This window comes from Nesoenas mayeri, assembly GCF_963082525.1.
Source record: "Nesoenas mayeri genome assembly, chromosome: 1".
Classification (NCBI taxonomy): Eukaryota; Metazoa; Chordata; class Aves; order Columbiformes; family Columbidae; genus Nesoenas; species Nesoenas mayeri.
Window position 1 is genome coordinate 4248158 of NC_137541.1, and position 16757 is coordinate 4264914.

The following is a 16757-nucleotide window of genomic DNA, read 5'->3' on the forward strand; positions in this document are numbered from 1 at the left end:
GAAAGTAGCCTATAAAGGCTGTTAATATAAATAGTAGCAGCCTACATTTAAAATAAAAACTCCGGCATATATTAAGTTGTACAACACAGATATACAGTTGCAGAGATTCAGATGCTTACCTGGGGAGGATAATTGCTTTCTGAAGACCATCTGGAGGACTGATCATTTGGTTTATCCACCAAGATATTCCTAAAAAATGAGAAACCAGAAGTAATTTAAGTAACAGCCATGTTGTATTTCACATCTCCAATAAGATAGGTCACACACACAGATCAGTAACATTGTCATGCAGCTACCTAAATTGCTAGGCAGAGACTAAGGTTCACCCCCTTTTTCTTCACCACTATTTTGTGGGACCCATCAAAATACGCCTCCAAGCCTCATGGTTGTGAAATGGAGCGCCAAGTTGCGAAATAAATAAAAAAAAAAAATCCAAGTTGTGAAATAAATTTAAAACAGATGAATTTACGTAAGGCCCAAGTCCATTATGAAGTGGAAAAAACGGTCTCATTCACTTCAATGGGGTAAGAATTTTTCAATAAGCTTAAAATGATGAGCAGTAAAACAGTCGGTAAGCCAAAAACTATCCCTTATTAGACAGGCAATACTGGAAAGGAAAGAGCGAGCTGCTAATCTACTTAAGCTTTCCTGGAGTGTTGGAGATGACCATCTAACTCATGCCAAATTTTAACAAGTATTTTTCATGAGCTACAAGAGTAGAATAACAGACAAGAAAGCAGAAGTTCAACTCTTCAACCAGCAAAATCACCTCCGAGTTGCTTTCTTACTGTTTGGAACAGCATAGCATTTACGTAATGAACACAAACTCAGAATAGGTTTTTTGGCTAAAATGAAACAGATTCATCACGATAGTCATATGAGGGATCTGCCTTTCCCTTTCCTGTAACAACATGGTAAAGCTCACCTCCCAGATTAAAAACTAAAGTCCCTAAAATATATAATTATCAGTGAGATAACGATGCACCACCTGCTGGACAGGGCTTACGAGCTCTACCACATGCAACTTAAACTCGCCAGCTTGTAAAACTTATGTAAAAAGAAGGAAGCAGTCATCAAAAGGCTTATGCCATCTCCATCTGCTGTGTAGGAGGGAAAGAACACAAGCATCTGGATTACTACAAAGGGCTGGAGGAAAAAGTGCTCATATAAAAGCTCAGAAGGGAAAGAGGTTAAGTCAGAGGTTGAGCGCTAACAGAGAAATTAGCTCGCTCTTCCCGCACTGCACAGATCAAAATCACCGCGCTAGCAGGGGTATCCAAGCAGCCCTACACCGTGACAGGGGAGACAGTGAGGAGCTAGAACAGGGTGGCTCCTTTAAATACGTACATTTCAGAGAAATGGCCTAGCGGCTGTCCATCTGCGGGCTTCAAAAGGGACATCTAAGGATTTTCATGCAGGTTCCCTCTCCCTTTAGCTGGTTTCCATCACAGCAAGGCATCTATTAACACAGCAATGCCAGTGCCGGTCCTGATCTGCAGCTGCTTTATTCACATATCCCCATGGGTAAAACGTGTTTGGACAACACATGGACATGCACTACCCTCTTGCTTTAAGCCGTTCAAAATAGGACACATCAGGTCATCGATCTGCATAATTAAACATCCATCTGAGTTCAATCAGTTCCCAGAGTGAAGAGGCTCAACTCCAAGAGAAAAATCTAACCCCCATCTTTAATTACAACAGGGACAAATGAACCAACCAAACCAAAGGAGGGAATTTGGGAACTGATAAAACACAGATTTCTAATAGAAGTTGCCAGTCTCAAAGCTAAGTCACCACTAGAAACTACAATCCTACCTGCAATCTCCTATACCACGCTACAGGCTAAAGGATATTGAAGAATTTCTTAATAACTTTCACTATCTGAAGAGAGAAAAAAACCTGCTAAACTTGAAGGACATGTGTATCTTACACTACATACTTAAGGAACAGTAAGGCAGCTAAAAAACAGTAAAAATGTATGGTTTCTCTCCTTTATGGAACTTTATTCCAGCACACAAGATGACAATTTAGCCTATAATTATATTTACGATACTATTACATTTGTTTAAACATTAGACGATAAGCTCTTCATACGTTGAGCAACATTTGGAGGAATCAGCACTGCTACATGGTCAGATAATGCCCTGCTTGAAATAGGCATTTTGTAACTGGGACAGATCCCAAAGACCATATTTTTAGAAGTGGATTTGTTTGCTTCTCCAGGTCAAAGATCAGTTTGCCACCACCAAAGAGAACCTCAATCAGTACAGCTAGACAAGATAAAAATCCTTCTGCAGAGACAGAGAAAAGGGATGGGCAGCTCACACATAATTAAGGCTAAAAAGAAATTTAGAAAAGACAGTGTCCATATAGTTGTAACTATGTTTAAAAATACATGGGTTGTCAATTCATTAAGATTAAACAAAGACAGAAATCCGTATGTACAAAGTCAATTTACCATAATGGTTTAGGAAAATTTATGGGCTCAAAAACTTGGAGGAACTGAAGCATTCCAACAGTCATGAGACAGCAAGAAACAACAAATGCATACCCTAATAGCACATCTCTTTCCATGTGAAGTCCTTTTTCTGTACATCACAACAGTTGCACAGTACCTGGAGGCAAGCCTTTCAGATAGGACACCTAGATTAAAACCTCTGATAAATTTTAGAAGTGCAAATTCCTCTAACTCGATGACTTTCCATGTACTTTTCACAAGCCATTACAAAAGGTATTTGTAAGCCCTTAAGCTACCACAAGCACCAAATAGTTTTACGCAAGCTTTTCCTGTGAAAAAAAGCAACCCATTAAATGCAGTTTGAGGTAACTCATAATCATAAACTGTGGATGCAAGATCTAGTCTAGCATAAATCTACAACACTGCCAAGAGGGACCATTCCACCCACTTGCGCCTGATCCTCCCCCTCCCTACACCAGCAGCTATAATAAAGATTAGCATAAATAACTTCTTTAGTCAGATCAGTTCTCCAATTCAGCTTAGTACTAGTGCCAGCACAAAAGGAGAAAAAAACCCAACACATGAGCAGCTGGATCTAGGCAAACGTTTCATACTGGAATGAGCTTCCAATACCACTCTCCCACTGGTAAGTAACTATGAAAAAAAATTAGACGTTGTGGTACCTCTGCTACTTTGTGGGCAATCCTACCCCACACTAAAAGCTACTTTATTTGCACCGCAAACATGTCCTGAGGTGGTACTGGTGTGCCTTAAATTCATAACCTGGCTTCCTTCACGGCTGTTAGTGTCTAAGCCTTTATTGTAAGCTTTCCCATTGCTAAATAAAAGTGGATCCTTCTGGCTGTTTTGCATAGAAAACCCTCTTAGCAGAACACAGTGGACGTTTCTTTTTATTAGCCATGCAGACACTGGTTGTGCAACTGCTGGAAGTAGATAATTTTTCCTTTTACCAACCCAGGAACTGTCATATCCCTTGTACCAAGTGCTGGCTGATCTCTGCTGGAATTACAGAGATGTCCCCACACTCGGTGTTAGCAGAAGACTTCTCTGTGCAAAAAGCTCTGCGGTTTCAGGCATGACAATCACTAAAAAGTTTCTTTGCTTCAGGAGGGAGAAATAGGATGGCTTTGCAGAATATACTGCAAATTAGGTTTAAGGCTGCTATGATTTGCATCTAACCTAAATATTTTCCTGAAGCTGCTATTAAAGAAATACATGACTTCAGGAACAAGTCCTTAAGAATAAACAAATGCAAAACACAAGCTTTGCTTGGCACATTCAAACTGCTCTTCAGAGAGCAGCTGTGCAGAAAAGGGCACACGCGTCTCCAAGAGCACTTGGAACTCAGACACAGCTCTCTGAGAAAACCACTGAGGTACCACATCAGTAAACTGTAAAAAGCATTTAAGTGCTACAAAAACAGCCTGACTGAAAAAGGACAAAGCTCGCCCTTCGCCATTGTCCATGTGACAATATTTTTCTTTTTTTTTCCTACAACCATCCCAAAACAGATCAAGAATACACGGACTAGAATTTCCACTAAGCCCACTTTACAGAAGACATGGTGGGACAACTATTTCCAACATGTGAAATAATCACACCAGCCAGTACAAAGCATCAACCAAGATACTCTTGGCTGGCCTAGACACCAGAACAGACACACAGTCTTAACCAAGGGACAAAAAGGTACAACACAAACACCACACCACCAAAAAACCCTCTTCCACGGATCTAGAAAGAACTATGATAGGACAAGGGGTAATGGGTTCAAACTGGAACACAATTTGACAAGAAACTTCTTCACTGTAAGGGTAACAGACACTGGCCCAGGCTGCCCAGGGGGGTTATGGAGTCTCCTTCTCTGCAGACATTCAAACCTGCCTGGACACCTTCCTGTGTAACCTCATCTGGATGTTCCTGCTCCATGGGGGGATTGCACTGGCTGAGCTTTCCAGGTCCCTTCCAACCCCTGACATTCTGGGATTCTGTGAACTAGAGAAGTTTTTCTCCTCCATCTCTCAGAAATTCACTGCAAGTAATGCTGATTTCAAACCACTTGGTTGTGATGTTTAAAAAGCCACATGTACTTATGGCTTTCCCCTAAAGCAGTTAAAAAAAAACCTCAAAACACAAATAACTTTTTAAATTTTGCTATAAAGTATTTCTTCTTCCTATTGGAGAAGTTCTCTGCTTAAAATGGCATAAGGATGTGAAGACATGGAAATTTTTTGGTTGAAACACAACAAAACATGCACGATTATTACACAGTACGCAGGTACATTCAGGAAACAAATTTTTGGGGGCTTAGGTGTTGTTTTTCAGCTTTGTATTTTTTAAAACACAGTCCTTACCCTCACTACTAAGTAGTACAGGAGGACCTCTTCCATAGTAAAACTAAGTTTAAGTTAAACACATACACAAATGTGCAATTTTAATTCTTATACTGTCATGGGATTTGCCAATTTACTGCTCAAATTTGCTTCCACCTCCTCAGCTGCAGAGTTTCACACAAACATCCAGTTTCCTATAAATTTATTTCTATCAAAAGTAAAAATGCTAAGGGAGTACAGCATGCAAAAATAAACTGATTAATTAGAAATCACCTTACAGAAATGTACTTATCAGATCACAGCTGACTATAGTGGCCAACAAAACAGGTGTCACACAGCTCTGGTCTAGAAATAGTTCCATTAAAACCAGCTTCTCAATTATTGCTTTCAGTGCATAGATGACTTTTTTTAAGCTGCCTGTCATCACTGCCAGCCCAACTAAAACACAAACATGAATTGACACTGCTGCAGACATTTCCAGTAACACAAGCCAGAAAGAACTACTTTTCACTATCCCCATCTAGTTAAGATTTCTTTAAACAAGATATTTTTGACTCATTGGTGTTTCCTCACAGCACACCAGGAATTCAATGTTACCAATAGTGACTAAAACTGCAGCAATATAGTGAATTCCCAGGAAGTTAGCAGAGCCTGGTAAATAACTTCTATTTCAGTGACACTCAACAACACTAAATCACAGATTAAACTTTTGACTGTATCACAGCTCTGAGCGACACAAATCCTCAGCAGCAAAAGCTCCCAGCTCCACATTGGTAATATGTAGAAAAAATAATATAAGATAAAGTCATGTCTATTTGCATATGTTGGTAACCACAGTAACTTCACACACAGTTGTTCACCAGCGTAATTGCCCCAAGGTTAAAGGATTTATAACTCAGATGCAATTTAGCTGGTAAGTGATGCCGAACCTTTAAGCTTAATATCAAGATTCATTCTCTCCCTGCACTGGCTTTGGTTTTAAATATAAGAATTATTACATCACCCAAACAACAGATCTTAAAATCTACCTACTTTAGGAAAAGAAAATTAAATCAGCAATTACAAAGACTGCTTCACACGATCATCTTAGGGAACTGATACTAGTGAATATATGATTATCTGGAATCTTTTGCCCATTTCTTTTCACACTCAGTGTTCATTTCTACATGTCTAAGCCATGAGGATATGTGAAATCCAGCCTTTTAAGTGATCCGCAAAGTACTGACTTAAGCAATGTGGTGTGCGTGAAACCTGGCCTAGGTGATATTCCTGAGCAGAAATAAATCCCTGGTTTGATAAAAAGAGTAAGAACACCATGAATTCTACCCTTCAACACCCAAGGAAAAAAAGATGAAGGTATCAGGTTCTTCAGCTCATGGGATTTGTTGCCAATAAATAAAATATTGTAATAAAATTTGCCAGAGTTTAAGACAACACCAGCCACAACCACATTATAACAAAGTTCAATTTTCATTTTTAAAAAACCCTCCCCTACTGCTGGGAAAATAGTTCAGCCCATGTGTGAACACAGGGATTTCTACTGCCAGCAATCACCAGAAAAGCCACTGAACCTGGACTTCCCAAATCTTCCAATTCTTCAATGCACTTCAATATTGCATTGCTCCCACTTGTCATTTCCAAAAGCATTTTCTTGGAAAGGTCCAGACCCTTCACAAGAAGACAGAGATAATTGATGTCTAGCACACATCTATGTAAATCCCCTATGTGATATTTTGGAAGCATCGCAAACTTGGTGGAGTATTTTTGTTTGACTAATGCACATATGGAAACATTTTACGAAGGCCAAGAAGTAGATTTAGGTCTCCTATGATTTCACAGCATTGCAACAATGCTCTTACACGCCACAATATTAGTAATATTTCCACTCAGAGGAATCCACAAAAACAAAGTGACTACATGTAGAGATATAAATTCATAATGTAAGCCATAAACACATCTTTAATATTCATCAGCACTGTAACTTCACACTTAGTAAAACATCTACCCAAAAACTGACAGCTGTAAAAGAATTTAAAGCAGACTATGTTTAACAAAACAGGCTGAAGCCCCCTCATGCCAAAACTAATGTCACATATGGAGCTTTTTCACCAAAACTCTATGGAAAACGCCTCCTGGTTCCATGCAGTACCACCTTCACTCAGCTTTCCTTCAAAATCAAAGTTTTCTTGCTAACAATGCACCTCAGGAAATACAGAAAACAAAATACTAACCTGGAAAAAAAATCAAGAAGTATCAGCCTGTCATTAACTACTAATTATCTCAGAAATCATGCTACGAGTCAGAGATATTTGCCTCCAGAGCTACATTAAGGAATAATTCCTTATGATGGGGCAATATAAATAATTCCTGCAGAAGGGTACATGAGTTCCCAAGTCAACATTACTTTGACATTTGACAGTTTCCAAACTCTGTACCAGAAAGCAGGTTTTTTAGGAGACAAAGATACACAAATTAGCAATAATATGCCATCGTGAAAGAGCCGGGTGGGAACTCATTCAGCAATTCCTTACTCACAGGTCAATTTACCTAATCCATTTTCTTTCATTTTAATATTCTGTGTTAAGAGTATCTCCTCATTAATATGACTTTCAAGTGTAGAATAGGCTGGCAAATTAATATTTAAATAGTTACTATAAGAGCCAAATGCTGCTTAAAGTATGCGCCTACAGAAAAACATTCAAGAAAAACATAGGTAATGTCCTAAGCAGAGTTTCGGTGTTTTTCAGGCGCTTTCCCAAAGCTTGAGAATGACACGAACACAGCAGTCAGCCTGGGGAGAAAAGGCAGAGAGGACTGAGGAAAACACCATCAAAAATTAGAATGATCTGTGTGCAATTTTTCTCCATTATCGAGATCATGTTGTTTTCCAGGAACTGCAGAACACGCCAGCAGAGGAGGAACACGCACTATTAACCCAATTGCTTTTGCAGTTGAAATTCAGACATGCAGGCTTCCATCCTCAACGTAAATATATGGTTGTGCTCCTTGATTTAAATTGATCAAGGAAATAATTTCTCAGGTATTATGCATACTGAGCTTCAAGTAATGACAAAAATAGCAACTACCTAAAGCAATAAACTACTCTACATGTTCAGCATTCCCTCCTCCCCTTTCAGTAACAAGTATATTATTGAATTTGCACCCCACTGAACATACAGTCCACTGTTCCTACAAAATTCAACAGGCTGTAGTGCAAAAAGCAAAACTACATTTGGGTTTAGAAGTTTATATTAACATGCAATTAAAGTAAATCAAGCACCGTCTTGCTTTGGAAGTTTCAAACAGGTTGACCTCTAGAAAAACGACCGAATCAATGCTGCACACACCACCTAACCTCAATTGAAAAATCATGATCACATCATCAAATCAATAGTGGCAATAAACCTAACAGTGCATTCTAACAGTGATCTGCTAGAAAGATGATGAATGTGCAGAATAAAACACTATATTTTTGCCAAGAAAATATAAAAAAAAAATCAAACAGGCTGTACATGCTGTCTGAGCACTAACAATAGTTATTCCAAATGTGCTCTGAAATAGTGTTTTAGTCTTTAAGCAAGTAATTAGCAATCAGGAGCTAGAAAACCTTTATTAAGTTTGCAGGATATAAAGCCACATACAGAACAAATGATCCATAATCTGATGATGTTACCACCTCCTATTAAAATTTTACATTCTTAATGTTCTCCAAAAATGCCATCCCAGAAAAGGCTGAATATCAGAGTAATCCAGGTTCTGCCAGGTGAGTCACACCAGGGAACCAGAGCAATTAGCATTTCACCTTCATCCTTCTGCCAGTGAATAAAACTCTCATCTAATCTCCTAAATAAGGGTTATATTTTAACAGCAGCTTACAGAAATTTCTGCTTATGCTACCATATTAGTAATTTTACCCAGGAAGCAAGAGTTTCTGATGCCAATATAAGGAAGGAACAACTTCATAACTTTGTGATTTTTCTTTCACTAAATCCACCTCACTGACCTTTTTCTTTCTCACCACTTCACCTTATCAGACACTACAGAAGCACCTTACGTATTCAATCTGCCAGTGACTTCCTTTTCTACAGAAATATTTGGCTTTTTAAGTACTGAATTTAAGCTTTCACAGAAAAATCCTAGGCTACAGAAACGATGTAAGCAAGAGGGAAAATGCCTGTCAGAACATTAGATTGTCTAGAAACATCCAGAGAATTCACATAAACAAGTGGCGAAAAAAAGACTTTCCACTGGACACTGAAAAAGACAAGAGGCAGAACTGAGAACATTTCTGTATAGAGGGTTCATCTGAGGGGAAATGGAGTCGCTCAGCTTGCTTCGTTAGCCACTGTTTGCATTCCCAGCTCATTTTAGTAAACGTTAAAAGTATTGATCAGCATTGCAAAGACATCAGGAGCAAGTAATTACAGTCAGCAGGTGTGCTCGTTCATCTTCCTATATCTAAAGGTAAATGGATTAGAACAAGGTAAGTGAATTGACTACATTAAAATACTCATGTAAAGCTATAAATGATGACATTAAGTTGAAAAAAAAAAATAATGCTTATATGCACAAAAAAACCCCAAAGCTGCAGTTCTACAACTAGAATGGAAATGATCACTGCTATGTAACTGAAGCTATTTAAGAAACCATGAGACATAAGCAGTATCTTAAAGAATTCCAGCATATAGACAATGAGCACAGCTCATCCTGACAGAGAAACTCTGAATCACAATCTGCTAGTCCACTGGTTTATTCTGGTTTAGATGGCCCTCAACCACTGCAGGAAACAGAGCTCAGTATCCGAAAACAGACCAGAAAAAACACACCTTTTCATTAGTCATGACTATCTCAGATTGAGCATGAGATTCTACAAGACATGGATGCATCTGCAACAGGGTTTACGAACTATAAGATACAGATCTGAATCATCAGTTTTGCATCGCAGGAGGAGAAACAGAATCACATTTCACTAGCCACAAATACATGTTTTTTCCTGTTACAGAAAACAGGGTAGCTGGAATTCAGGTTATTTTCTGGACTTTTTTCTTTTTTTTTTTTTAAATCCCTATGGGCTTTACTCCAAGAAGTTTGGTACACACATTCTCATTACCTTCTTACTAATGCTTTGCAATACCTTAGATTCAAAAACACAGGACAGAATATCTCTGTTTCAGAGTAAACACAGCAGGAGATGTTTGGTTAGACTGGGCAGGAACTTACTGTCTCATCCTCTTAACTAAAAAGCAAAAAAGTGTACATTCTCACTTTACAAGTCTACAAGACACTCACACTTTACTATTAAAGAATCTTTCACTTAGTTTACTACTCCTGGTTTGATGGAAATACAGAAAACCAATAAAAACACACAATTATTTTAAGTGTATTGTAACAAATCAGCTGGATCCTTCTGTATTCCACTATGCTTTTACGAGAGAGACAGAGTCATCCAGCCTTCAGCATTCCATGCAGTACCACAAAAGGTGTAAAACTGGAAAAGACTGGAATTACCAGAGTAACTGAAATCCACAGTGAAATAGATTAAAATGGGTTTCAATGAAAAAAGGGACTACCAATTAGGAGGAGGTTGCCAATGGCATTTAATTATCAGCTTAGTAACAAAACTTATTTTATATTCTTAATGATCTTAGCATAAGAAATAAGTGAGAAAAATATCAATAAAAATCCTAAAGTCAAATCTAGGAAATCCACTGATCTTCCTCGACAGAGATATCCTACACAAAAACCTGAATGACTCTGAAGATCTGAGCACTAGAAATGGGATGAAACTTCCTAGCAAAGGTACATGACTAACATAATAGAATCAAACACTCCTGGAAATCTCTAAAGTGGAATTTCAGCTGTAAAAAACAGTGGCAGAAGGACCTGAGGGCACTGGCCAGCTACAAGAGATCATCAGTTGCAAGTCCGATGCAAACAACAGAAACCATGGTCCTAAGGACACAGTAATTTAGTATCTGGCAATAGAAAAAGATGCACAATACTACACCTCTTATTCACCTGAGCAGGCAGTTTAAACTGGGGCAGGTACAAAAATGGCTATTAAAAAAAAAATCAGGATATGAAATGCTTCTCTCAGAATGCAGAGCAGCAGCTTTCAGATATCTTCCTGATAAAAAGTTTGAACTAGGGTTACATTACCTTCTATAAATTGTTTATTCCCTCCTCGTCCAAAAAAAGAAGTGATTGAGCTCATCCCTTTCTGCAGAAGGCCAGAGGAGAGAGGGGAATAAAGTCCAGGTCTCTCTCTCTTTGCGTATGTCAAAAGGACACCAGCATCTGTTTGTGCAGCTCATGTGAAGTGACTGGTGGTGGTGGGGAAACCCCTCAGCTGGTCCCTTAGGAGACATCAGGGAGCAGCCTCCCACATGGCTCCATTCCTTCGGGGAAGAACCGCGGACAGGCACGAAGGGATCGGATGGAGGAGGCTCAGGCGACATGCTGGGCTGAACATTATCCAAGTTGGACAAGCTGAAGCCTCTCAACACACTCTTGCCTCCGCACACACAGAGTGTCTCTGGAAACACCAGATGTTTCAAGAACAAATTTCCTCTTGGATCAATTTTCTTCCCAAAGGCGCAACCTCCCCTACAACACAGCCTGAACTAGACACTATTACTAAACCAGCTCTTTCACTTCTGCCCACAGAGTTTTTAAAGTAAATATCCAAGTCAGTCTTCCTGCTGGTAGCTACAATCCAACAGGACAACTCCAGCAGCTTGGAAAACAGTAGAACTAATCTTTAGCAGACCCAAGAAGGACAGTTTTCATTTAACATTTGGAAAAGGCTTTGCAAACGTGCAGGTAGCTGTAGCACTGGCAAAACAGCTAGAAATTAGATTCAGCACTGACTAATCCCCTAGCAGCACCACCAAACACAAGAAACTTCTGTCACTGAAAGAAAACTGATGTTTTTCAAGTTGTTTTTTGTTGTGTCTTTTTTTTGTGTTTTTTGTTTGTTTTTTGTGTTTTTTTTTAATTAAAACGAGCAGTTATCAGGTGATTTCAGTGCTCTGAAAAGTTTCACTGTCAGTTCAGCATCACATAAACAGATGGGATATAAGTTACTAGACATCTAATTTCTTCCCTAGACAGCAGTAACAATTTTATTTCATAGTTTTGTTTTACATTTAAAACCATACAACTACTTAAGAAGTGTGTTTAAATCACAAGAAGCTGACAAAGAACGTGGATGATAAACTCTGTTCCTCTTCCACAAGCACTTTGATTGCAATACCACAGCTCCCAATAACTAGAAACATTATCAAATCAAGTAGTGTACTCCAACTTACATTATGCCAGAGTCCCTCTTCTGCTTCAAGGTTAAAGTGGTTTCTTCCTACATATACTAAAAGACTTACTGAACTACAGTATAACCGGAATTTCCAATATACTTCCAAAAAGGCATCATTCTGTTCCACATATTAAATACTAAGACTTGTAGCTCTGTGTGTTCATCCCACAGTATGTTCCTGTCCCAGCCATTTTAAACTTCTCCATCTTTACTCCCTCCCCAAAAACCTACTCTCCCATATGTTTCTTTATACATTTTCTCCTTTCAAGAATCTAATCTCAAATTGCAGGTCAAAGCCACCGCTTTCCATTTCAGATCATATTTAAGCTCTCTCCCAGAACACAGGAATCAAAAGTTAGCAGACAGCAAGTAAAAACCAAAACTTCCACAGAAGACAACACACAAGCATTAGGACCAGCATCTCTTGGACTAAGGTCAGCATGCCAGAGAATAAACCCATCACTGAGATTATCCAACACTGCTTAGGAGCCTTTAAAATTGTTTTTACTGATGATAGGCATATATAAAGAACAGTCAAATGCAAGGTCATGGATTTGTAAAACACCAGCCCTACTACAGGACAGGGAATTGTATCACAGAAGAAAATGACATTAAGGACTTCGGGCAGCACTGCAGATACCATGTGAATATTAATTCCTCACACAAGTCTGTAGCAAAAAAGACTAATAGGAGCCTTGGAAAGCAATATCAAGGAGAAAGATGGTATTATCTCTTTGTATTGCATCAGTGAGATCAATAATGGACCATCATCCTTCAGTTCAGGGACCAACACTTCAATACAACATCAAAAGGCAGAAAAAGCTGGAATAAATAACTACAAGTATGATCCTGAAGGAAACAACTTAAAGTCTTTTTAACAATAAAGGTAAAGAGATTTCTTAATTATTACCAAAGATTTTCAAATTAGACAAGAACCCAGTTCTTTTTAATATCTAACAAAGCAAATATACAGAAAGATACAACAACTAGGAGTTTAGTCAGAAAAACTTTCTTTGTAAAGGTTTGCTTCATTTTGGAAAGTGAAATAATTCGTTACCTTAATTATTAACAAATGAGGCAACCCTGTCACTTGTTGATAGTGGGTGACTTAAAGGTATTTAAATCAAAAGTTATTACACTCAGCCCAATAAATGATCAGACAAGACTCTACAGCCTGCAAGGACTAAGGTGTCCAAGCAGTGTAAATCCCACTGCTCCTCCCAACCTCCAACACCAACATGATCTTATCAAAAAGGTGTATCAAAAACAGCACCTTTAGGCCATCTTATAATCAACTCAAATCTTACTTTCAGTAACTAAAGGCATTTCAGAGGCCATAGCTGGACTGACACATGGCCAAGTCTCCCATTCAGAATGGGTTCACATTAGTACAGCAGCACAAACTGATGACTGTAAAATACAACTCCAGTCTCCTTTAACCACACCAAAAGCTTTTTTAGTTAAAAAGTTAGGTTTTCTTAGTTAAAAAGTAGGACAGGAGGACAGCAAATGACCCCATTCCCCCAAAACCACACAGGCCAGGTGAGGGTAGCCCAGCAATCCTCCAGCACATCAGAGGTCAAGGGCAGGAAAGGAAGCCTGGCTGCCAAAAAACACACTGTCCACAGGCACCTGACATATCCAAAAACTGCTGGGGGGGGCTGGGGGAAAGGTTTACTTACCTTTCTTCCCATTTAACCTGGTGACCAGCCTTGCCCCCCCCACAGTGCCCATTTTTCCCCCCAACTCTCAGGCCAACTTCTCCTTTTGTCTATCCCCACCTTGGCATCACACCCCCCTGCATACACTGTCCTGCTCCCTCAGACCTGGTGCTAAACCTTGCCAATGCTCAGCCTGCCAACCAGGCTGCCCTCACCTACCACCCCCAAACCTGCAGCCCAGACCCTGCACCCCACACACAGACCGCGTCGCAAATCTGTTAACCAACCACTCTCCCAAACACACACCCCCAAATGCTGGTGCTAAACCTCCTCCCCAAACACCTTCTCAGACCTGCTGACCACACAGATCCCTAAATTCTGCTGACCAGCCCTTCCCACACACAGAGCCCCCCAAAACCCTGCTGTACAGACCCTCAATCACACACAGCCCCCCAAAACTGCTGACTGCTTCCTCCCCACACACACAGCCCCTCCAAATCCTGATAAGCACCTCACAGAACCACAGGATGGTTGTGGTTGGAAGGGACCTCTGGAGATCATCCAGTCCAACCCACCTGCTAACGCAGGGTCACCAGAGCAGATCACACAGGAAGGTGTCCAGGCAGGTTTGAATGTCTCCAGAGAAGGAGACTCCACAACCCCTCTGGGCAGCCTGGGCCAGGCTCTGCCACCTCAAACTAAAGAAGTTTCCCCTCATATTCAGACAGAACCTCCTATGTTTCAGTCTGTGCCCGTTGCCCCTCATCCTGTCGCTGGGCACCACTGAACAGAGTCTGGTCCATCATCTGACATCCACCCTGAGATATTTATAACCATTGATGAGATCCCCTCTCAGCTTCTCTTCTCCAGCTCAACAGCCCCAGCTCTCTCAGTCACTCTTCATCAGAAAGGTGCTCCAGACCCCTCAGCATCTTTGTATCCCACCGCTGGCCTCCTCCAGTAATTCCTTGTCCTTCTTAAACTGAGGAGAACTTACAAACAGCCCCTCCAAAACCTACTGCACAGCCCCTCCCTCACAAACATCCCGCCAAACCCTGCTGTACACACCCGCTCCCGCACAGAGCCCCAAATACCGCTGACCTCCCCACACAACGCCCCTAAACCCTGCTGACCAGCCCCTCCCCCACACACAGCCCCCCACTTCCGGGCCTGCCCTCACCAAACCCCACAGACGGAGGACTCAAACCAGCCCGAGCCCCCCCGGTCCCTTCTCAAAGGGGTTCCCGGGCCCGCGTTCCCCCAGAGCCGCCGCCACCGCGGCCTCCCCACACAGGCCGCGGCAAAGGGCCCAGCGCAGGCCCGGCAGCCCGCCGCGGCGCGGAGCGGCCTAAGGGCGAGATAGGGGTGGAGGCCGGGACTCACTCAGGGAGGTATGTGGAGGAGAAGCTGCTCCAGCGGTGCAGGGTGTAGCCCAGGACCCGGCTCTCGGGGCCCGCCGGCCCCGCCGCCGCCATCTTGTTGTCAGCGGCCCCAACAGCGACGGCGCGGGGCGGGGCCGCGCTCTTAAAGGAGCCGCGCGGGCGGGGGCGGCGGGGCCTGTGGGGTTAAAGTGGCAGGGTGGGGGCTCGTTTTGGTTGGAAAGAGCCCCCAAGGGCATTGAGTCTGGCTGTTACCCATCTCTGACACTAAACCGTGTCCCTAGGAACCTCATTTACATGTCTTTTAAACCTCTCCAGCGATGGTGATGCCACTGATGCCCTGGGCAGCCTGTTCTAATGCCTGACAAGCCTTTCTGGGAAGAAATTGTTCCTAATATCTGATCTAAACCTCCTCTGGTGCAACGTGAGTCTCTTTCCTCTCGTCCTGTCACTTGTTCTCTCTGTAGTGATTAATTATTAACTCTGTTGGCGGTGTCCTTCACAGCGTTATTCTAACCCACCTCAGTGACTCATTTGAGGGCTGAGACAGCTCAAAAACAGCCATATAGAAAAGTTTGAAATTCATTAGCATGGATGGATGTGTAGTTATGGATTGGGGATGAGGGAACAGCCAGGAGCTGGGTCTCTTCTAGGAGAAGCCAGCAGATAGGTCTATACCACCTGTTGAGCATCCAGCTCAGCCTTGGCTACCATCCAAGCTCCACTGATCCACGTGTGGTAGCCAGTCTCCTGGCATGGCCAAAGAGGACTCTGTGAGGCACTTGGGGGATGGACATGGTTCACACCATGAACATTGAGAGCAGCACCAATACGGAGCTGCTGGCAGGTGTCTGGCCTCTTTTGGGCAGTGCTTTTGTGAACACTGAGTCTCTCAATGAAAGAAATAAGAGATTTTCATAGAGCTATAGAATTACTTAGGTTGGAAAAGACCTTTAAGATCACTGAGTCCAACTGTTAAACTAACACGGCCAAGTCTACCACTAAACCATGTCCTAGGAACTTAATTTCCACATCTTTTAAGCATGCCCAGGGATGGTGACTCCACCACTGCCCTGAGCAGTCTGTACCAGTGCCCGACAGCCCTTTCTGGGAAGAAATTGTTCCTAATATCCAACCTGAACCTTCCCTGGCGCAACTTGAGGCCACTTCCTCTCATCCTATTGCTTGTTATTTAGGAGCAGAGCCCGACCCCCCCTGGCTCCAAGCTCCTTTCAGGCAGTTCAGAGATCAGAAGGTCTCCCCTCAGCTCCTGTTCTCCAGCTGAACGCCCCAGGTCCCTCAGCCGCTCCCATCACACTTGTGCTCCAGCCCCTCACCAGCTCCGTTCCCTTCTCTCAACTTGCTCCAGCACCTCAAGGGCTTTCTTGTCACAAGGGGCCCAAAAATGAACACAAGATGCAAGGTGCGAAGGTGGCCTGGGGCTGTGGGGCTTGGTGGATGCCCTACAGAGCTACTGTGGGGGTCAAGGGGATGCCGAGTGGGGTATTGGTGACCAAAATGGGCATCTCCTTTCCCAGCCCCACGGCAGCTGCAGGTGGGTGCTCAGGAAAGGGACCTAGTATAACCCAGTGG

General features: G+C 41.9%; 1 protein-coding gene across 5 annotated transcripts in view; it reads right to left on the reverse strand.

Annotated features, from left to right (window-relative positions):
- Positions 1–15273, reverse strand: part of MKLN1 (muskelin 1) — a 106830-nt gene extending 91557 nt beyond the window's left edge. For all 5 annotated transcript variants that reach the window (XR_013922540.1, XM_080350146.1, XM_080350145.1 and 2 more), the window contains exons 1-2: positions 15169–15273; positions 120–189 (exon numbers count right to left, since the gene is read on the reverse strand). Coding sequence is in view for 4 of the 5 variants with exons in the window: in XM_080350146.1 (XP_080206272.1) it covers positions 120–189; positions 15169–15260 (162 nt within the window). In the remaining variant the exon portion in view is untranslated. The remainder of the gene's footprint in view (positions 1–119; positions 190–15168) is intronic.
- Between the last annotated feature and the right edge of the window lie 1484 nt (positions 15274–16757).